This window comes from Monomorium pharaonis, chromosome 6, assembly GCF_013373865.1.
Source record: "Monomorium pharaonis isolate MP-MQ-018 chromosome 6, ASM1337386v2, whole genome shotgun sequence".
Classification (NCBI taxonomy): Eukaryota; Metazoa; Arthropoda; class Insecta; order Hymenoptera; family Formicidae; genus Monomorium; species Monomorium pharaonis.
In genome coordinates, this window is record NC_050472.1 from 12,939,989 (window position 1) to 12,963,667 (window position 23,679).

At 37.2% G+C, this 23,679-nt stretch overlaps 1 protein-coding gene across 1 annotated transcript in view; it reads left to right on the forward strand.

The window, feature by feature from the left end:
• LOC114254534 overlaps nt 1–11,656 on the forward strand; it is a 102,045-nt gene extending 90,389 nt beyond the window's left edge. Inside the window, exons 4-8 of the mRNA XM_036289055.1 lie at nt 8,458–8,584; nt 8,741–8,848; nt 9,121–9,194; nt 9,807–10,123; nt 11,482–11,656. Coding sequence (XP_036144948.1) covers nt 8,458–8,584; nt 8,741–8,848; nt 9,121–9,194; nt 9,807–10,123; nt 11,482–11,656 — 801 coding nt within the window. The remainder of the gene's footprint in view (nt 1–8,457; nt 8,585–8,740; nt 8,849–9,120; nt 9,195–9,806; nt 10,124–11,481) is intronic.
• The last annotated feature ends 12,023 nt before the right edge of the window (nt 11,657–23,679 follow it).

Genomic DNA, 23,679 nt, shown 5'->3' on the forward strand with positions numbered 1-23,679 from the left:
CGCGTCTTTCTCGTAGGTATTCTCTCCTACGGAAGCTCGCCTCGGTAACGCGTACATAGCTCGCACTCTCGGTATGCGGCAAGTGAATCCCGGTGATAATAATCTACACACTATCCCGTCGCGAGACTTTATTTCTTATACATAGATCGACTGTTGGCTCGACATACTTCCTGAGGGAGGAGACACTAGGCGAAATTGTTATTAATCGCTACGAGACGGAGATCGACACGGCCCTGCTACGCGGTGATTCTACTCTCGGTATTCCGATTGCAATTTACCCACCGAACGCTCGGTAGGGTAATTAAGTCTTATGAAATGCCGGGCCGGCCGTCTCCGCCCTTACCGCGTGATCGAAGTGGTGGCCTTACAGCTGTTGGCGTTGTCGAGGATCGTGGAACCGCTCTCTCTGTTGTCTCGCCGAACAGTGACGAACCGTGAGCGGTCGGGGGCGCCGCGGACAAGCGGCCCGCGCATCGATCGCGCTTCTATCCGCGCACACTGATCGTTAGTCGATGGGGGATCCTCTGCCAGTCCTATAGGGTCCCAACGTCCGAGGGCGCCTCTGTTCGTGACGCCGCGCGATTTGAAGGCCGCGGATTGCACGCCTCGATGTTCTTCGCCGTATCGGCTGCTGCTGGATCGGCTCGGGGTTGATCAGGCCCCGTCCGGCTTATTCCTCGAGGCCGTGACTACCGCTCCGGCTGGGGCTTCCCCCACCCTGGTCGTCGGGTGTAAGGACGCACGCTCTCTTCCCGGCGTCGTCTCAGGCTGCGCCGGACTGCTGCTTCTCTCTCTACAATAGAGTATAACGGCAGTGTTTGTCCCATGACTTTTCTTACGTACCTCGGTACTTTACGCAATTACTTGCCCTGGCTCGCTGTCTTCCGGCTGTCCGGGGCCCCGCCGCTCGTTTGTCCATACTTCTTGCTGACAGTCCCTCGTCGGCTGCTCCAATAATCACAAATGAAAATTGTGGCACACCACTTCTCCCGCGGATCGCGTCTTCCGCTTGGCGGATACCTAAGTCTTACGAACTAAGAAAAACTATTACTCAGAAAAGGGGAGGCCGCTCTCCCTCTCGGGGTAATGAGCGGCCCCAAATGACCTTTCCCGGTCGGGCCATCCGGCCCTTGTGACTGACGAAAAACGTCACGTCACAGCAGAAAAAATGCATTATTTAAAGACATGCGTTATTGAAGAAGCATCACGCTTAATTTCTAATCTTCCTGCAAAATTTCATTATTGCATGGGATCTTTTGTTATCAACGTACGAAAACAAGCGATTTTTGATATCCGCTCAAATAAACCGAATCTACGACATAAAGCCGTTGAAAGTCAAGCGCGCTCAAGGATTAAGAAATCTTCAAACGACCACGTTGGAATCTATCGGTGCTCTTCGTGCGCTAGAATGCACTGTGGAACAATGGGATCCATTAATTTTACAATATCTCGTAAAATTGCTCGACTCGCAATCTCGCGAAATGTGGGAAATGAAGCTCGGATCATTAACGACATACCCGACCTCAGAATTCAACGAGTTTTTTATTGAAAGGATATGAGCATTGGAAAATATCAGCTTGGTCCCTTCAACTTCCGGATTGAGTAAAGGACATTCTACAAATTCTTACGAAAAATCCCGCTCTAAGATTGCGGCTTATGTCGCTACTTCTTTCCATGCAAATGCCGGGAAATGTCCACTGTGTGAATCTGCGCACTATTTGGCGAAATGCGAGCGTTACCAAGCAAAGACCGCCCAGCAACGACAAGACTTGATCTCGAAACATCGAAGGTGTTTCAATTGCCTCGACGCTCACGTTGCAAGCAAATGTAGCTCAAACAAACGATGCTTGAAATGTGCAAAGAAGCACCATACAACTATACACCAGAACGAAAACGTTTCTGCAAAATCTTACGTCAATCAAAGGATGTAACTGAGAGGCCCCAGGAGACAAAGCCGTCATCAGAATGACAATTAAAGGCATGCATTCATCAAGTCCGACAAGCACCTTTTCCTCGACGACTCACATTACCTGCCACAAGCAGAACTTTACTTCAGAAGGATGACGATGGCTTCCACGCGGTACGCCTACTAATCGATCAAGGATCTGAATTAACTTTCATTTCGGAAGATTTGGTACAACGTGCGAATGTCAAGCGGTCAGCGGCATCCATACCGCTTATCGGAATTGGTGGCAAGTTCTGCGGTCACACCAAGGGAGTTGTCTCCTTGCAACTTTACTCTATTCACGATAGTACTTCAAGGTGTACTGTTAACGCATACGTGCTGCCTAGGTTAACAACCAAATTGCCAGCCTACGACTCAAAATCGCAATCATGGTCGCACATTGATGGCCTGCAATTAACGGACCCGGACTTTGCTTCGTCAGGTTTTATCCACATCATAATCGGCTCAGATAACTTACGGTGCAGTGATATTGCCTCGCTTGGTTCAAGGAGAACTGCTCACACAAAAGACAATCTTCAGCTGGGTGCTCTCTGGAATAATCTCAACTCTGGACAACCATTAGCCGTGCAATCATATCACTGCACCCCAGACTACAAACTGAAAGAACTCATCGCTCGATTCTGAACGCAAGAAGAAGTTTCCGCTCCGGAATCTCCAAACTCAACGAAGATGAAAAAGAATGCGAGCAGCATTTTCGGTCCTCTCACAGTAGGGACGCCACAAAGAGATATGTCGTTTGGCTTTCATTAAAATCGGACCCCAAACTCTTGGGAGAGTGAAGAATAACAGCGCTCAATACCCTGAATCGATTAGCAAGAAAATTCAAGTTTAATCCTGTATGAAAAACAATATTCTGATTTCATCGCAGAATATAAACGCATGGGGCACATGGTAGCAGCGATCAACATTGAAGAATCCTCCTCTCCGGTATTCTATTTACCACATCATGGAGTTCTCCGAGAATCCAGCAGCACCACGAAGTTAAGAGTGGTATTTAATGGTTCTAATCAATCGAGTAGCGGTCTCTCTATCAACTCAATCTTGCACGCAGGTGCTAAGCTACAAACAGACATAGCAGAAGTTTTACTATGGTCGAGAACTCAGCGAATTCTATTTGTAACAAATATAGTAAAAATGTACCGACAGATTGCAGTTCATCGTGACGATTGGGATCTTCAGAGAATACTATGGTACGAGAAAATCGCCCAGTCGATTACCGGCTTACAACCGTAACCTACGGACTTAGTTGCGCTCCCTTTCTCGCTCTACATACGATCCAGCAGCTGGTGGAGGATGAAGGCAGTTGCCTCCCAAAAGAGATAGTACCCTTAACGAAAGAGAAGTACGTGGACGACATCTTCGGAGGAGCGGAATCAATCACAGAAGCGAAAGAAATTGTACGTCAATTGACACAACTATGCCAAGCCGGTCAGTTCCCGCTGCAAAAATGGAACAGCAATTATCCAGAAGTTTTACCGAAAACTAACAACAAACCTGTACCGGTGGTGGAGTTCGAGCCTACCTTGTGCAAAATCTTTGGCCTTATCTGGAAACTAGAGACGAACACATTCCATTTTCTAGCTACACCAACACCCAACTCAATCACGCCAACCAAGAGAGTAATTTCTTCGGAAATAGCTAAACTGTACGATCCACTGGGACTAATTTCACCTATTTTAGTTTGAGCTAAGATCATTATTCAAGAAACCTGGTTAATTAAGACAGGATGGGACAATTCTCTTCCATCTGAATTGCAACAACGGTAAAACAACTTTCGACTTCATTTACAGCAGCTTTATCAACTATCTATACCTCGTTGGATAGGCGACATGCGTGCCAATGCATCAGTTAAAGTGCACGGATTCTCTGACGCTTCGCAGTTAGCATTGGCCGCTGTAGTTTATGTGAGAGTCTATACTGAAGATGGAAACATTACAACACGCCTAGTGCGCTCAAAAACCAAGATTGCCCCGATCAAGCGACTCTCCATTCCACGCCTAGAACTCAACGCCGTCCTGATCCTAGCGTGATTATTAACAAGTACAATGCCAGCAATTGAATGGGAACGCTCTTCAAAAACCTGTTGGACAGATTTTGCTGTGACCTTAACTTGGATGAACGGTCACCCAAGACGTAGGAAGGACTACGTCCAAAACCGCGTGACTGCCATCCACGAAACTCAGCCAAACGTAACGTGGCGATTTGTGCCCAGCAAAGAGAATACTGCGGATTGCGCTACGAGAGGCCTGACGCCACAAGCTCTCTCCAACCACGAATTGTGATGGGAAGGTCTTAGATGGCTTGCCATCTTCCTGGCCATCGATCGGAAGCAAGCCCGCTCACGACATCGACCTAGAGGAAAGTCCGACCAATACATTGGTTGCCGCCGTTCAACGCGTTGCTCATTGGAAACTGCTCAAAATGTATTCTTCTTTTCAGAAATTGATACGCATCACCACTACCTGTAAGAGAGCTATTTCCTGCCTACGGAAGAAACCGCACTCGTCGCCGCTTCAACATCCGCTGATATTTGCCGAATTGGAGCAGAGTCGCAAATTTTGGATACGCCTAACAAAGTTAAAAAAGATATGTTAAGTATATAAACGCATTCAAAAATGGTTCTATTCACAAATTATTTGAAAAATGGGAATATAAGTAATAACATATAATAAAGCAGAAACTGACAGATAGTAAAGCAATATCCGAGTCACATTAATTACTTTCTTGTATATATATTTATCAATATCAATAACATAGAGCCTTGGAAATTCAGAAAAAATACGAGCCGGGCACGCCAAGTTTTTACTTCACTATAATCTCGTTGGTTGATTTTAATCATTTAATCATTTAATCATCAAGCCCGTTTAAGCAATTTTTAAATAGATATTTAATAAATTTCTTTGTCTTTTAAAATATACTTGCCTAACTGTATTGATCTCAAATTTATTTTGGAAAGCACGCATTTATGTACTTGGCGTATTTTTTTTACCTTTTAAGATTTTTTTATGAGATTTCACTCCTTTTTGTAAAAATTAAAGAATTACTTTTTTTTTTAATTACATTAAGTTTCATTATACATACTTTTAAATATGTTAATTTGATATGTATGTATGTATATATGTATATATTTTCCATAATTTATTTGATTTTATTTGTTCTGCAAAAAATATAAATGCATTTTTAGCATTTTGAGGCCAATTGCATTTCTTTATACTTAAATCATTTATTAACACTCATTTTGCGCTTTTAGTACATATCATGTACATATAATGTACATCGATTATACTTTGATTGTGATGAAAGATTGTACTAATAATTTTATATTTATTTGCATTGAGAGATAAAGTTAAGTAGAAATTATAAAATTGTTCGTTTTGTCCCTTTTTCCTTTCTTTCATTTTCTCGCACTTCTCTTTTTCATTTTTTCTTTCCTTTTCTCGTTTCTCTTTCACCATCTTTTTATTCTCTCTATTATACATATATTATATATCTATAATTGTAATTATAACTTGAATATTCAGAAGCTTGTAATTTTATTAATTTTTAATATTTTATTATTGATATTTTATTATTAATATTTTTGACATTTACATATATATCATTTATTTGTTTATATTATATATTTATTTTATTTTTGTTAACTTATTAGACTTTTTTCGCGTACCAATATTCACTATTTGCATTATAAAATAATTTTTTATATATTTTGGTTTTATAAAATTGTATGTAGGCACATTGTGAAGCCCCTTGAACGACAAACTGGCTTTGCGTGTGTGTGTACATGAGAATAAGAAAAATAATCCAAGTGAGCTTTTTCGCGCAAAAGATTACGAGATCTCACAAATGAGTGTACCAATTTTACTCGGAGTGGTCGCAATCGAAGAGTGAGTCCCAGATGCGCACAGTAATAAACGGACACAGCAGGCTAAGTGAAACGGACACAGTAACAAACGGACACAGACCAAACGAACACAGTAATGAACGGACACAGTAACAAACGGACACAGTAACAAACGGACACAGTAACCAACGGACACAGTAACAAACGGACACAGACCAAATGCGCACTGCACATGCGCACATGGAAAGTCGCAAACCCATGTGATGCAGTGAATGCTTTGTACGCACACACACACACACACACACACACACGCGGGGGGGGGTGCAAGGGGGGCCTTCGGCCCCCCTCCCGCACCCACCCCGTCCAAGTCGCTAACCTATGTAGACTCTGCTTGCAATGTACATGGATTGCATTTGGTCCGTGCGCATGTGCAGTGTGCACATTTGGTCTGTGTCCGTTTGTTACTGTGTCCGTTTATTACTGTGTCCGTTTATTACTGTGTCCGTTTATTACTGTGTCCGTTTGTTACTGTGTCCGTTTATTACTGTGTCCGTTTGTTACTGTGTCCATTTCACTCAGCCTGCTGTGTCCGTTTATTACTGTGCGCATCTGGGACGCTCCCCAATCGAAAACTCACATCAATATTATACATATAACAAAATTGCCATTAGATTTTTGATTATGATTTTAGTTTCTGAGATATTTTAACTAAAAGTGAATTTGACAGCTAAATTCCAGATAAAGCTTAGTAGCGGCGTGACATTTGCGCAGTGAAGTTTGGGTCATTTGCATCATGCAGCAGGATTCTTTATGTACTTGGCGTCGCGCCGCTACCGCGTCGCTTGATTCTCTTTGTTTTAAATCATTCTACTTAAATAATTCTCTCGCCTTCCCAATTCCATCCGCCCGTACCGAACCTCTCCCTCTACCAATTTTCAAGGCTAGGTATTCGGCTATCAGAGCCGTCACATCCGTGTCGCATATGATTACTCGCCCGTTATTTTGCGTTGCCGTTTGGAAGGTAATTACGCCCATTCCGCGAAAGAGTGGTTTTAGTACGCTTTCTCATACCTGGCGCCCATCCTTTTCTATTTAAGTGAAATATACGAAATCACGATCGCCCCGTCGCCCAAGCGACGTAGGGTGACGACACGGACAGAGATGAAGTTACTCGTCACTCCTGAGCATGGTGCATCACCTACTTGGATTTCAAAATATTTAGAAATTAATTTTTACGGAATCCTGACAATTTTTTAAAACTATTATACGACACATGAGATACGCCATTATAAATTTTGAAATTTTGATGTCAAATTGATAATCAGCGACCACAAAAACCTCGAAATATTAACTTTTACGAAAATTAAAAAATTTTTGAAATTATTATTCGTCATATTGAATCAGCCATCTTAAATTTTCAAAATCTGACATCAAGTTCATAATCAGCGACCACAAAAACCCTTAATTCTAAAGCTAAGGAATTTATCGCATAAAAATGTTTATGCACAGATAGCGAAAAAGGTTGAAATTTTCAAATATTCGATCCGTTATATTGAGTCAACCATTTTTAATTTTGGAATTTTGACTTTAAATTCTTGATCAACACTTCAACAATCCCGAAAAAGTGACTTACTTTATATTTCTAAGTCTATATCACTGATAGCATTCTTGGCACAAGCGTATTTCTTGCCTGATACTTAAGGGATTAAAAGAAGTGATTTTAAAAATAAAATCACTGAATTTGTTTTAAAATTATTATAAAGAGTATCTCAGGGAGAATATTGGCTCCAACACATTAGAAAATTAACATATTATGATATTTTCATAATTTGTTTAAACAATGATTGTTTAAATAAATAATTTAAAAAATTGTTTTAATGTCTCAAATTTTTGATTTTATGCAATGGATCTACTAGTTACGAACCTACAATCGCTGATAATATGGCCACGGGCAAAAACCAATGTTCTTCTTGGGATATTATTTATAATAATTATAATAATTTGAAAACAAATTCAGTAATTTGAAAAATAAAATTGTACATGATTTTTAAATAATTTTTCCCGTGGAATCCATTTGTGTTATTATTTTTAACGACATTTATGACATTTTCGTAGTTTAAACGTTGAATGTTTAAGCAAATTGTCAAAACTTTTTTTCACACATTTAATCATATTTGAAACGTATGAAATGAATGGCACTGAATCGAACAACCTAGTTATTTACAATTAGTTGTGGACCTATGCGAGTTAATAAATTATTTTCTTGGTTTTTATTTCTAATTTTTATTTTGCATAAATTAATCAGAAAATTACATTTTAATTTATTTACACTAATTATACAAAACACTTTCGAAAAAATTTTCGCGGGCTCACACATTTTCCGGACGCTCTAAATTTTGGAGGATTTTAAAAAAGATATTCTGGGAAAGGAAGACGAATGCCTATATAGAAACTAACCGAAAAAGCTTATTGTAAGTCAAAACAAACAATACGCAATGACGTTAATAATTTCATATTTGTTTTCTCTTTTTTATTCGTTTGCACCTTTCACACAAGAATCAAAGAATGATTACTTAAAATTTGTAGTAAAATTTCTTTGAAACATTTTATACTTTTTTCACCTTTCTTCTAAGATAATTTTCTTCCGTAGAGCAAGGATGGATTTTCGACATTTTCAAACTTGATACCAGATACACTTTATCGTTATCGTTTACACAGAATTACACAACACGGCTTTTCATTACCCGAAACATCGGATTGGTTTTCAACTTACGCAGGTATTAACCTCTGAAGTAAAACCTTGTAAATTGTAATTCAATCGCATAGAGATATTGTATAAATTAACAATATTATGCTATTTAAAATATTAAGTTTGCGCAATTATTACAACTTTCTTTTAGAAAAAAAAAGACTATTTAAAATTTATATTGCAGTTGATTATCAACCAAGATCAGTAGAACATATTTCACTTGTAAAAATTAAAGAAGAAAGTAAAAATGTGTGCCAGCTACGAGCGGAAATTATTTTTAAACCTTCTGAAGGTAACACATACACGTAATACGCAACATCTCAATAAATACAAATATAACTATATATAACCGAGTATAATAAACATATGTAATGTTATATACCATACATATAACATAATATAACACATATAACATTATAATTTTTATAACTGTTATATTCGGTGTTTATTGGATAATAATTATTTCTGCATATATACATATACATTTAAAGTTATAAATTATATTTTATTATAGTTTATTGTTTTATGTATATAATTTATATTTTTTATTTTTGTATGTTTTAGATCAGAGTTGTAACTATAATATATTATCTTGGTCACAGGAACATGATTTGATTAATTTTGATTTAAGAAAGGTAAGAGAGAGAGAGAGAGAGAGAGAGAGAGAGAGAGAGAGAGAGAGAGCGAAAGAAAGAGAGAGAGAGAGAGAGAGAGAGAGAGAGAGAGAGATTTCTGACACAGATTAATGAAATATTTTGCTGAAACTTAACAATTGCAATATTACATTAAAGTGTGAATGCTTTTTAAACGTTGAATCAGTATTAATTTTTAATGTGTGATATATGTGGAAATATTAAGAAACGGTTCTACTTTCTCAGAATCAAAAAATTAATTTTTTTTTGCTCTATTTGATAGTATACCTTTAAGAATATCACTCTAAATCAGAGGTCGGCAAGAAACTGTGCGAGGTTCGTAAATTGCGCGTGGCACTACGGGGCAAAGAAAATTGTTAGAATGCTTGTGTAAATGTACACTTATATTGTAACGAGTACGCAGATGAGGTCGATGAGTGCTGACACTTAGTAGAAATAGAGCAGCGCGTAAAGGCGTAAGAATGAAGGGAATGTAGAAGAGAAGAGAACGCCATGCGGAACACATGTATTAAATAGTTATAAATATAAGAAAAAACAAAGGTATAGAAAACAATTATTCTACAATTAAATCCGCTCACCTCACATTTTAACATGCAGAGCGTGGTTCGAGTTTTGAGGCTGTATAAGTGCCAAGCAAAAAGAAAAGGAAATCGGAGTTTGGAGTGGTTGACTATGCAGGAAAAGTCGACACACGAGGCAAAGACCAAGATGGCGAAGAACAAAATCACGATACCGGTGTTTGATGAAGAAAACTATGCAATGTGGAAAAAGAGAATTACAACATACTTGAAGTTCAAGAACTGCGCTGAAGTAATTACACGTGAGAAGGCACCAGGTGATACTTCGACACGGGGTGAAAATGATCTGAAGGCAATTAATTATATCTATAGTGCAATCTCAGATAAACAGTTAGAGTTCGTGCGAGAAAACCACAGCGTGATATTATGAAGAAATTCGACGAAATGTACCAAAAACGGTCAACGGCTCTACAGATAATATGCAGAAACAAACTTGAAAAATTATAGTTGAAAGATTATCATGATTCAGCGACGTTTTTCAGTGAATTCGAAAAGGCAATAAATGATCTGAAAACTGCAAAAGCAAAAGTAAGTGAAAAAGAAAATTTAAATTATATGCTACGATACCCGAAAATTATAGTCATATTGGGTTCTACGATAATAATAGATGCTATGAAAAAAGAAGACCAAACAGTTGAATATGTTGACATTAAAATTTAAATGTCGGAATTAAAAAACAAGGAGGACGAGTACATGGGGAAGAAATCAAATACATTTGTTGCTAAAACTGGAAGAAAGAAAATGGAACATAAGTACTATCCCAGCAAACACAGTTACATAACATCAATGTTGGCACAATAAAACGGGAAGTAACACGCAATATAATATGTGCGTTACATGTAACGTCTATGTTAATTGTAATTTCCCACTCATACAATGTTATAGTTATATTATATAAATATAACTATAACATGTAACTGAGATAAAACATAAATGTTATGCAACAATTATATTTTAATTATATGACTGTAATCTTATATTGAGATTAATGGTTTTATTAAATTTGTTATAAATTTGCAGACTAACCTCAATCTTGCAAACTGAATATCTGGAATGATCAATTACATATTATTGAAAATAATTACAAAATATAGCTGTACAATATTTTCTACTGCCAAATTGTAAATTTAGTACAAAATTTAATGGAAAAATAAAAAGGATTGCCTCGGATAAAATAGATCTTGTGTCTCATGCAGCAAGACACAGCGATAAGACTTCCTTGGGCTTGGTAGATGGTCTGGATCGCGCTGAAACTCAGAATCGTCGCACCGTCGCGTTAATCACACTTAACAATTAAGTCAACACCGCTTGAGTACACCGGCACCATCACACTCGTTCTGCCAGAACACCGGCAGCGGATATGTATCGCGTCACGAAATGGCACTGCCAAAAGCTTTCTCGCGTAATTTAAATATAATATCAATATAATAGATCTGTATTGCGCAATACGAATATTATATAAAATATTATATAATATCAATATAACTTCAATATAAAATCCGTTATATAAGTGTTGTTATGTTACTATTATTTCAATATTGCGAATAAATAACAAAAAAATGTAAAAATTAATATAAACGTTATATTGTACTCGGATAACAATCTAGATTGCATTAACACGATTGTAAGGTAACATTTGTTATCTCACATGTTACTTCTGTGTAATGTTGCGTCTATATTCTGTGCTGGGACAGATGTGGCAAAACTAGACATATGAAAAAGGATTGTCATCATGGCGGCCAAGCAGACAAAGGCAAACAATGGAGGACCATCAACACATGGTTGAGGAAACACCGGAAGCCATTACATAAGGAATCAAGGAAGGGGACGCGGCAGCTATCGCGGCAATCCGGGAGGATACCGCGCTAATCAACAGCACGACTACGAGCCAGGATCGAGCGCGTGGATCACGATAGTGAAATGCAACATGGCGAATAAGGATGATCAAGGAAATAGGTTAGATAAAAGCGAAATTAATTGGCTATTAGATAACGGATGTACAGACCATATTATAAATAATGAAAGTTATTTCAATCAATGTATTAAATTTAAAAAAGTAAATGTTTATTTAGATAATAAGAGTGTAGTTCAAGCTACAAGAATTGGTACATTTACAGTTATTAACAAGTTTAAAGCATTCGGAAATAAAATGGAGATTAGGATAAATAACGTATATTATGTAAAAGACCCGTAGGAAAAAATTATGCAAAAATTACTACACAAAAAATTGCATATTTTTGTGCATAAATTTTTGCAGTTTTTACAGATTTTTATACAAAGTTTTTGCCTTCAGAATTTTTCTGTAGAATATTTTGCAGAATTTTATGAATCTTTTCTAAAACTTTTTGCCTTCAGAAAAAATTACATAAAATTTTGCAAAATTTTCTACAGAAAAATTCTTAAGGCGAAAACTTTGTACAAAAATCTGTAAAAACTGCACAAATTTATGCACAAAAATATGCAATTTTTTGTGTAGTAATTTTTGCATAATTTTTTCCTACGGGGATATGCATTCAAATTTACTTAGCTATAGAAGAATTACGGATACTATTGTCTCTAAAGGTAAATTAACAAGAATACATAATAATTATAATAACCTTATAGCAGTAGCTTGGAAGAAAAAGAATTTGCATAAAATAAAAAGTGAAATTGAATACATTAATGTAAGTGTTTCAAGTAGTAATAAAATCATAAGTCAAAAAGAGAAGTGGCACCGAATGTTGGATCATGTCAATTATTTAAATACATTAAGTAAAAGACAATTATTAGAAGGTATATCAAATGAATTAAAGTCAGAATTCATGAAATGTAAAAAATGTATTGAAAATCAAATGCATAATATACCATTTGAAAATCATAGAAATCTAGCAAAAGAAGTTTAAAAAATTGTTTATACAGATGTATGTGGAAATTTTCAAACAACAGGATTAAATGATGAAAAATGCTTTATTTTATTTATTGATGATTACAGTAAAATAGCTAAAGTTTATCCAATAAAATTTAAAGCTGAAGTTTTTGATTGTTTAATAGAATTTGTAAACGAAAGCGAAAACTTAACTGACAATATGCAATAACGGAAAAGAATATGTAAATAATCATATGTATAACTTTGCAAAAAAAAAAGGGATATCACTATTAATACGTATCCGACTTATATACATGAATTAAGGGGGCCGTCTACATTAGAGGGTAAAAAAATCGAATTTTTTTGCTTAAATTGATAGTATTTCATCCGTAGAACATGCCCCTAAAATCCCAAGTATAGATTCGAATTGTATCAGGTCGAAATAAGTACGTACAGTGCATGTCCCGAGCGCTCCGAGCGGGACGGCAAGTAAAAATCCCTAACGGTCTTTGAAAATGTGTATGCTGGCGGTCTTTGAAAAGATACCTGTTGGCGTTCTTAAAAGCATCATATACAGCGAAAGTGTAGTACGTTACACTGCGAGTACACTCTTTCAATGTGTTTTTGAACCGTATAGATTCAAATTGTATCAGCACGCGCGCGCGCGCACGTATTTTGTGTTTTCAGTGTTGAGTTATTTAGTTTTGTCAATTAATCAGTGATTATAAAAATGGCTTCGTATCCGAAAAGAAAGAATGATATAACTCGAACGTCAAGGCCGAAGAAGAGACGATTTCACGGAAATCAATTCAGCGATAAGAGCAACGAGTCCGTAGAAGAAAGCGCGTCGGCTCGTAAATTGACAACAGCTTCCAATGAAGATGTTTGTGAAACTCACTTATTTTTATAGAATAATTGAATTCGTCAGTGTTTTCTCAGCCATTACGGATATTGTTATGTGTAAAGTTTGCAAGCGTAATATAACATTTGAAGAAGCAGGAAGCCGCAAGCTTGGTTTTAAAATTGCAGTTAAGTGCGCGTGTGATATTCGTTTTATTCATTCTGGGCCATTACGGCATACTGGTTATGAAATTAATCATCGTATAGTGTTTGTTATGAGACTTTTGGGCATTGGTTTGCACGGTCTTAATTTATTTTGCGCTATGATGAATATCAGCAGAGGATTAAGTAAGAACACATACGAAAGAGTTACACAGCACATACGTGAAGCAACAAAAACTGTCTTTGATGCGATGTGTTTGAGATTTCGTGAAACAAGAAAGAGAAGAGAATGAAAAAAAAGAGCGGCCCTGTAATGATTTCAAGGTCTCCGGCGATGGATCGTGGAAAAAGCGTGGTTTTACTTCCTTATACGGCGTGACAACGTTGATTGCTTACTACAGCAGTAAAGTGATCGATCTTGTCGTCAAAAGTAGCTTCTGTCAGTCGTGCGTAGCTTGGAGAGGTAAAGAAAACACCGAAGAATTCAAAGAATGGTACAAGACGCGCGAAGAGGAATGCTCATCAAATCATATTGGAAGTTCTGGCAAGATGGAAGTAGATTCTATGAAAGAGATGTTCTCTATTTCTGAAGAAAAGTATGGCGTACGCCACATAAATTACATAGGCGACGGCGATTCTAAGACGTTTAAAGCGCTTCTAGATTTGAATCCGTATGGAGATGATCACATTATTGTCAAAAGCGAGTGCGTAAATCATGTAGAAAAGCGCATGGGCACTAGGCTACGTAATATAAAGAAGGAGAGAAAGCTCGGAGGCAAAGGAAAATTGACGGATGCTTTTATAAAAAAAATTACAAAATATTACGGCCTTGCAATAATGAGAAATAGTGATTCTGTTGAAAATATGTGGCGTAATATTGTTGCGTGCCGCGTGTCGCCCGATACACCCCTGAAGCGCCAGTCAGCTGACGGACCGATCGATATTTTCGATCGGCCGGTTGCCGGAAGAATTTGTTATTAAAATAATTGAATTGAACGGCTGGTTGCCGGGAAATATTTTGTAAACAAATATTGTAGACAGTTTAACGTCGGACTCCTGCCGAGGAGGACGTGTCACGCGCTTTCTCTGTTGCAATAAAGCTTTTTGAGTTCCATAGACGTTTTGATTTTCTTGACGCGAGTGTGTGTGTGAGTGCGGGAGTGTCTTTCGACGTTCCGACGCAACAATATTATAGCAACATACTTGCATATGATTTCCACGAAAATGCAAGACATGAAAACTGCCTCATAGGAGAAACCAGCTGGTGTAAGTTTCGTCGCGCAGAAAGTCTCGGCCATAACTATATCCACCCAACACCTCTCCACAAGGATGTTGCTAACAATATATTACCTATATTTCAAGATCTGTCAAAGAAAGAATTACTTGAAAGGTGTTTAGGTGGATATACACAAAATGCCAATGAAAGTTTCAATGCGACGATTTGGCGATTTGCCCCAAAACACCTCCGTTGCGGCCGCAAAATTAATGAAATTGCTGCTTACATAGCTGCTGGAATTTTTAATGAGGGCTATTTGTCGATTCTAATCATGTCATGCATGGAAATAATTATTGGACCAGTATGCAGAGATGTTGCGGATAGAATAAATGAAAATCGCATGATTAGCCAAAATCGTCATAGCAGATATGTTGCGCAGGAAAGGCGTATTTACGACAAACAACGGCTGTTAAAAAAGAATGAATTGTATGAGAACACTGAGGACATTTTATATGGAGCAGGGATAGCAGATTAATCGAAAAGTACGGATAAACAATCATTAGCAAGCTTTTATCAACCTTTTTCTTTGATCGAAAACTTTAAATGCGTTTTTCTCGCAATCACTTTTTTCGAAACTGCGTACACGATTAAAAAAAAACTAATGGACGGATCCACTTCTATTTTTTTTTAATTAAAGATTATTAAATTATCTTCTGTGTCAACCTAAAATATAAATTAAAAGTCATGTTAAAAGAAAAGTTATTTTTAAAAAAGTCAAAAATTTTTCACAAAAAATCAATTTTCTTTTTCAAAATGCCATTTTTATAAATTTTTTATAATAAATGTATGGCTTTCTTAGGTTCACTTAAAAGCTATACTCATAAACTTTACAAAAAACTTTGGTTTTCTTCTTTCAGTCGATTCTAAAGGATGTTATTCTGTACGCAGTGTGGAAGGAATTTTTTAAGGTAGTTGTGCATTTTTGCTTACAACTTATAATTAAATAAATAAAATTTTGTAATAAAAATTGTTTTGAATATCTAAAGACATGCACAATAAGTGATACAAATCGCAGAAAGATCTATTGCTTAGTTTCATTAGAAAAAAATCATAAAAAAGTGCTTAATTTTGGCCTCCTAATGTAGACGGCCCCTTAAATGTATCAGCTGAACAATTTAACAGAACCAATATGAATATATCTAAATGTTTATTAACTGAAGCAAATGTAGAAAAAGAATATTAGTCAGAAATAGTCTGTGCAGTTACTTATTTGAAAAACTGTACCTTAGCAAACGCTATTGAAAAGAAAACCTTATGAAATATTTTTTAAAAGAAAGCCAGAGGTAAAACACTTGCGTTTATATGCAAAAGTAAAGTTTTTGTAAAGATACCAGAACAAAAGAAAACGTCAAAATGGGACAAGAAGGCAGATCTAGGGATTTTGCTAGGTTATAGCAATGTAAGATATAGGGTACTGATAACTAATAAAATAATTACTACTAGACATGTAGATATTATAAAAGAAAATGTAAAATGTATTGGCTTAAATGCAAATGAAATCGGACAATGAGAGTAACACTGAAAATAGTAGAAATGAAAGGTCGGATAACAGTGAGGAAAGAGACTCAAACTCAAAGTTAGGTAAAACTAAAATTGAAATAAATAAAGGTAAAAGTAAAAATAATAACATAAATGTGAAATAAGATCTAAGCGTGAAAGAAATCAAACTCAGAGATATGATAATTATTATAAACAAACAATTGTGTTTATGTAAATTATGGTAGCGCAGATATACCAAATACATTTGAGGAAGCGATAGAAAGCGATGAACGTATATATTGGAAACAAGCTATGGGTAAGAAAATTAATTGTTTAAAGAAAAACAAGACTTAGGATCTAATAGAAAATGTACAAAATAAAAGGGCTCTAGATGTTAAATAAATATATACAAAAATGTATGATACTAGGTATAAAGCTAAGCTAGTTAGGGAATTTCAATAGACCGAAATAGTTAAGGATATATATTGTTTTGTAGCAAAAATGCAAACTTTGAAAATTCTATTAGCATATTGTTGTCAAATAGAATTAAAAATAGAGCAAATGAATGTAGAAATAGCATTTCTTAATAATAAAATAAATTCTGAAATATATGTACAACAACCAAAAAGTTATGAAGACGATACAAATAAAATATGTAAGTTAAAGAAGGCGTTGTATGGTTTAAAAGAAAGTGAGCATGATATGAACTAGCTTAGATAACTTTTAAAAAACTCTAGGATTTAAGAAAAGCAATCTAGATTACCATTTATATACAGTAGCCGATAGAGAAAACACTATATACTTAATAATATTTGTTGATGATCTATTAATTTGCGGTAAAAATAAAGAAGAAATTAAGTAAAAGAATATCTTGGCATTAATAGTTAATTAGTTCTTTATTTTGCTTTCTCTCAGGGTTACAATTCATTACTACAAAAAACATTACAAAAAAATCACCTTATATACTAACTTATTCTATCTTATAACTAACTTATCCTAGAAGTGCTTCCGCATGCCATTCGCCTGTTCATGCCTCAACACTTCACTCTGTATACACATACACACACACACGCGCGCGCGCGCGCGCGCCTTTTCTAGATCAGGTTCTTTCGCTTCCTCTTGCTTTATTATACTTTCTCCCAACTTTTTACTTATCCTACAATCATCTATATTCTAGTCAGATACATCTCTATTCTTTCTTTATCATTCATTCTCTTTCACTCTCTTCCCCCTCCTCTTCATTTTTTCCATCTCCTATTCATTTCTCCCGCCTTTCCTTTTCCACCAACCTCATCCACCATTCCCCCTCCCCCTCATCTTCCAACACCCTGCCTACCTCCTCTTGCCAACTTCCTCCTCCCTCTGCTCCCCAATTTCTACACGTTTTCCATACGTGTTTTCAACTTTATTTCTCCTCCACATAACCTACACATCCTCTCTTCTTCCACCTCCCAGTACTTACTCTCCCTTATCTCATTCCGTAGTCTGAATCTCGCTACTCTTTGCCACCTACTTTCTCCCCCTTTTTTTCAAATATCCTGGAATTCCTTCACTTTTAATTTTTCTGTACCATCTATTATACCTCGATTCCCTTATCTTCTCCTATCTGTCCCCTCTCTGCCTTTTTTCCCACCCGTTTTCCTTTTCTCTTCCTTTCCTTCATCCCTACCTCTTTACTCTAAAAAAATTCCTTTTTTTCCTTCTCCCATCCCACTCTAACCTTTCCTCTACTCCAGCTTTCCCTTATTTCTATTAAACACTCCCTCGCTAACAAACTTCCCTTCCCTTCCATCAATCTCCTTAAAATTCCAGGCCCTCTTCCCTGCTCTTCCCTCTAATTTGTCCTTCTGTAGCTTCTCTCTTATCATATACCCTGGTGTTCTCTTTTCTACTCCTAGTACCCACCTTAGATACCTTTTTTCTAGCCTCTCCACTTTTTCCCTCTCCTTCCACCTCCAAATTTTCACCCCATAACTCATAACGTCCACACTAGTTTATCAAAAACCCATATTCTCCTTTTCCAATCCTTCCCAAATTTCCTCTTCTCAATCCCCTACACCTGCCTCATTACTGTTGCCGCCTTTTTAACTCTGTTTCTTACATGTGCCTCCTGTCTGCCATTCCTTTGTAATACATAATACATATCCCAGGTACGTGAATTCCTTTATTTCTTCTATTTTCTTTCCCCTCCATCTCCAATCCACCTTTTTCCGTTTTCCTCCTTCTTTTCTAAATCTCATGATCTCTGTTTTTTTTATATTTAGGACCAACCCTTCTCATCTAGGTTATTTTCTAATCTCTCCATCATACTCTGCATTTCCTCTTTCTCCTTTGCCATTAACACTATATCATCTGCATAAGCTAACGTATATACTCTTTCACCTCCTAATTCTATCTCTCCCCATCTCATTCTGTTTATTTTTTCTTCCAAATCTGCTATTAATACATTATATAAGATCGGACTTAATGGGCACCCCTGTCTTAGCCTCCTCGCTGTCCAAAATTCTCTGCTAACCTTCTTCTTCACCCTTATTCTGCTCTGCGTCTTTCTCAACAATTCTTCAACTCTCACTACCAGTCCCTTTCTAATCTGTCTCTCTCTCTCTCTCTCTCTCTCTCTCTCTCTCTCTCTCTCTCTCTCTCTCTCTCTCTCTCTCTCTCTCTCTCTCTCTCTCTCTCTCTCTCTCTCTCTCTCTCCCTCCCCCCCCTCTCTCTCTCTCTCTCTCTCTCTCTCTTATTGTCCTACATAGTACATTCCTATCCATTGTATCAAACGCTGCTTTTAAATCTGCAAATAGCGCTATCAATTTGTTTATTAATCAGATAGTTTAGAACGTATATGTTATCCATCGTTTTTATTCCCTTTATAAAGCCTGTCTGATTATGCAGGATTATCTCTTTTCCTTCTATCTCTTTCTTTAGCCTCTCTGCTAGTATTGTCGCGTAAATTTTATATATCGTTGGCATCAGCGTCACATTTCTATAACCCCCCACTACGTTTCCCTCTCCCTTCTTCAAAATCGGAACCATCACCCCCCCTCTTTTCATATCTCCGGCCACCCTTCTCTTTTCCATATTCTATTGCAGAAATTCCAAATCCAATCTTTCACCCTTCCCCCCCCATACTTCCATACATTTACCACTCCATCTACTCCCGCTGCCTTTTAACCACTATATTACTTCTTCCATCTCCTTTCTTCTTATCTCCTTTTCTTCAACCCTTCTCTCTCCTCCTCTCCCCCACCCACCCTTCTATTCTTCTCAGCACGTCCATAAAATAATCTCTCCATTGCCTTTCCTCAATTCCCTCATTCACCCTTCTTGTCTTTCTTCTCTCCCTATTTACTATCTCCACACCTGTCCCTCTGTTTTTGCCTCCTGGATTATCTTCATCCAGCTTTCTCCTTCTTCTCTTTTCTTTCTCCTACATAACTCCTGATATTCTCTTTTCATTCTTTTATATTCCTGCTCTTTTTCTCTCCCCCTCTTCCACTCCCTCAGCTTTCTTTTTGCTATTCTATAGACCTCCCTGCATTTCTCATTCCTCCATCCCCTCCTTTTCTCCCTCCTAACCCCCTTTCTTCCTCTATTTTCTCTACCGTTCTCTACCCTAACTTTTCCCATTCCTTCTGAAACCCATATTCTTCCAACCTTCCACCATTTCCCTCCTAAACAACTCCGCCCCCTCCTCACCCCACCATCCTTTCCATTCTCTTCTTTCTTTTTTTCCTTCTTCCTCCATCCTTCCTCCACAGGATGATGGTTCGAGTCATCTTCTCTTCTATTTCTAACCTAACAATGTTATCTCTTACTACCTCATTTCATATAACGTAATTAATAATCGTGTTTCCCCTATTTCCCGTATACGCAAACTCTCCTTTTCATCCCCTTTAATCCCTCCATTAAAGATACTCCATCCTCTCTCCTCCACAAATTCCACTAATTTTTCTCCCTTCCTATTAATTTTCTTATCCTTCGATCTTTTTCCTTTTTCCTTTTCTTCTCCCTCCCACTCTCCCTTTTTTCACCCGCCTCCCCTTTCCCTCCATTCACGCATTAAAATCCTCCTCATAAACGTTACTATCCCCTTTTCTCTCTCTTCTACTCATCTCTCTCTCTCTTCTACTCATCTCTTTGAAACTTGTAACACTCTTTATATCGCCATTAACATATACTCCTACTATTCTCAGTCTTTCCCTTTCCGATTTTAACCTTCCCACGATTATCCTCTCCACTTTCGTCTCTATCTCCATTCCTTTTTCTAGCAACTCCCATTTTATTCCCATTAAAATACCCCCTATCGCCCTTCATTTCTTGTTCTCCTTTCCCGCGAATTGCATTCCCCATTTATATCCTTTCGGCATATTCCTTTTTAACTTCCTCCACTTCTTTTCCTCCACCCATGTCTCCAACAACATTATCACCTCCCATTTCTCCAATCTCTTCCAAAAATCTCTGTCTTTGTTTGCTAATCCGGCCACGTTCCAGAAACATGCCCTTCATTCCTCTCTTCTTTCCTTTCTCCTTTCCTCCCCTTCTATCTCCCAATTCTACCTCTTCCCTTCTTCCTTTTCCCTTCCGCTCATCTTCCCTTATTTTAAGCTCTTAACACCTCTTCGCCTTCACCCCATACCCACAACTCTCCATTAATATTTATTTTCCCATAACTCACCTACGCTCTTCTCCTTCTCTCACTCTCTCTCTCTCTCTCTTTCTCCCCTTGCTATTTCCTCCAACCTTCATTTCATCTTCATTTGCCTCCATGTTAAATCCTTCTTTATCCTTTCCTTCCGTCCTCTTAGTATCTTTTTCTTATTCATTACCTCTCTCTTCTGCTCTTTATTTTCTAATTTTATTAACAATACGTCTTTTCCTTTCCTCCCTACCCTACTTATCTCCTTCATTTTTGCTTCTACTCCTATCTCATTCAACAAGCCCTTCATTGTTTCTCTCTTCTTTCCCTCCTTAACTTCCAACTCTTTAATTATCAGGTTTCTCCTTCCCTCTTTTCTCTTCTTTATTTCTCTCTCTAACCTCCTCATTCCTTCCTCTATATTTCCTCCTCCTTTCCTATTTCTATCTCTCTCCCCTCCCTCCATCTCCCTCACCCTCTTTTCTAACTCCTCAATTCTTCGCATTAATTCCTTTCTTTCTTCTTGCCATCTTTCCATTTGCTCCCTTCTCATCATTTCCATCCTTTCCTCTAAGACTTTTAACCCCCCTCTTACCTTCTTATTCCTTATCTTTTGATCCTGTCACTTATTTTCCATCATCCTTTTCAAATCCTCTATTCCTCTTATACTTCCCGCCCCTTCTTTTCCATCTTTTCTATCTTTCTTTCCCACCCCCTTTCTCTCCTTTTACCCTTATCGGAGATCTCGGCGTTTTTTTACTCTATGAAATAGACTCCCACTCTCCCTTTTCTCTTTCTCTGGTCCCTCTTTTTTTCTTTTCATATATTCATCTATACTACCTGTGCTCCCTATACTACTACATCTCTCCCTCTGTTTCCTCTCTATTATATTACCTACTCCTAGCTCTCTCTCCATGATTGCGCCCTCTAGATTCCCCCGTCTGGTCACACTCTTTCCTCTCTATCTACTTATACTCTATGTCTAACTGTCACCTACTCTTCTCTTACTTTTCCTCTTACAACTTTTATTCTATACTCTAACAGTCACACTTCGCTTCCTATTTTTTACCTCCTCCTTTCTTCATATGCACTTTCTCTATCCTTAAACCCTTTTTTTCTACTTAATCTCTTCACTCTTTTCTTTCTGCCTTGCACATTCTCACCTTGCACTCACATTTACTCTCTCTATGCACACTGACAATGCTTTCACGAAAAAAACGCGTGTTTGCATACGTCGCACCGGAAGCGGAAGCCTCTATCTTGGCATTAATATAGATTATAATTATGCTAAATATGAAATAAAACTAAGTCAAGAGAAATATATTGAGTCATTAGCTAGAAAATATAACTTACAAAACAGTGAACTTTATAGTACTCCTATGGAAGTAAATTTAAAAATTGAAAAGTCTGATACATGCGAGCGAAATATCCAATATCGAAATTTGATAGGAGCATTGTTATATATAATTCAAGCACTAGACCTGATATAAACTTTAGTGTAAATTACTTAAGTAGATTCCAAAACTGTTACAATGAAACGCATTATAAATATGCTTTGCAAATATTAAAATATTTCTATTTAACAAAAGACTTAATTTCATAAAAAATGAAAACTGTTAAATATTAGATTGTTTCGTAGATGCCAATTGCACTGATGATAACCTAAATAGCAAATTTACCTCAAGATATGTAATTACACTATTTGGAAATGTAATTTACTGGAAATAAAAAAAAACAAAAGTGTGTGACAAAAGCGTCTACGTTTGCAGAGTATGTACCATTGTCAGGGGCAATAAGCGAATTGAAATTTGTAAAAAAGAGTTATTAAAAACATTCAATATAAATCTAATGAAAGCAATAAAGATTTATAAATATAATTCTAAAACGATTAATATATTAAAATACGGAAATTTCACAAAGAACTCGAAGCATATTGAAGTTCATTATCACTATTTATATGAATATGTAAGAAAGGGTATCATTGATGTACTTAAGCTTAACTCTGATAAAAATATTGCAGACATCTTTACAAAATGCTGAGTAAAGAAAAGTTCGAAAAGTTCAGACGTTTATTAAATGTTAAATAAAAAAAGACTGATGTAAAACTAAATATATAATATAAATGTAAAGAGGCGTATTTGAATGCTTGGGTTGTACCACTCGTTGTGAGTACGATTTGGGATCGCTGCCAGAGATCTCGCGAGGAAGGTATTTGGTCACTCACACCGTTAGTTGTATTGAACACTTTTATTCTTGTATTCAGTTACAGTGAATAGATCGCGACCCCGCAAGGCAGAGTGTCGCGTCTATGAGCTCGTTGTCCACGACCCCGCAAAGCAGAGCGTCGTGGTTGTGTATTTACAATAAGTTATCTCGGCGATACATGACCCCGCAAAGCAGAGTGTCGTGTGTTGTCTTAGTTTGTCTACTTCGGATTGACCCGCTCCTCACCTTCTTTCGCCGGTTTATATATCCGATAATTCGGTAGTTGGATCGAAAGAAGGGGAGGATTGCGTGAGGGCGTAAATCGGTCAGTATTCCAAATTATTGCAAGTGCTGTCTAAGGAGCATTGCGTTAATTGTCGAGCGGATTGCGCGAAACCTCGCGCGATGCGCTTGATGCTGACTGCTGCAGCTGACCGACTTACGTCATCGTG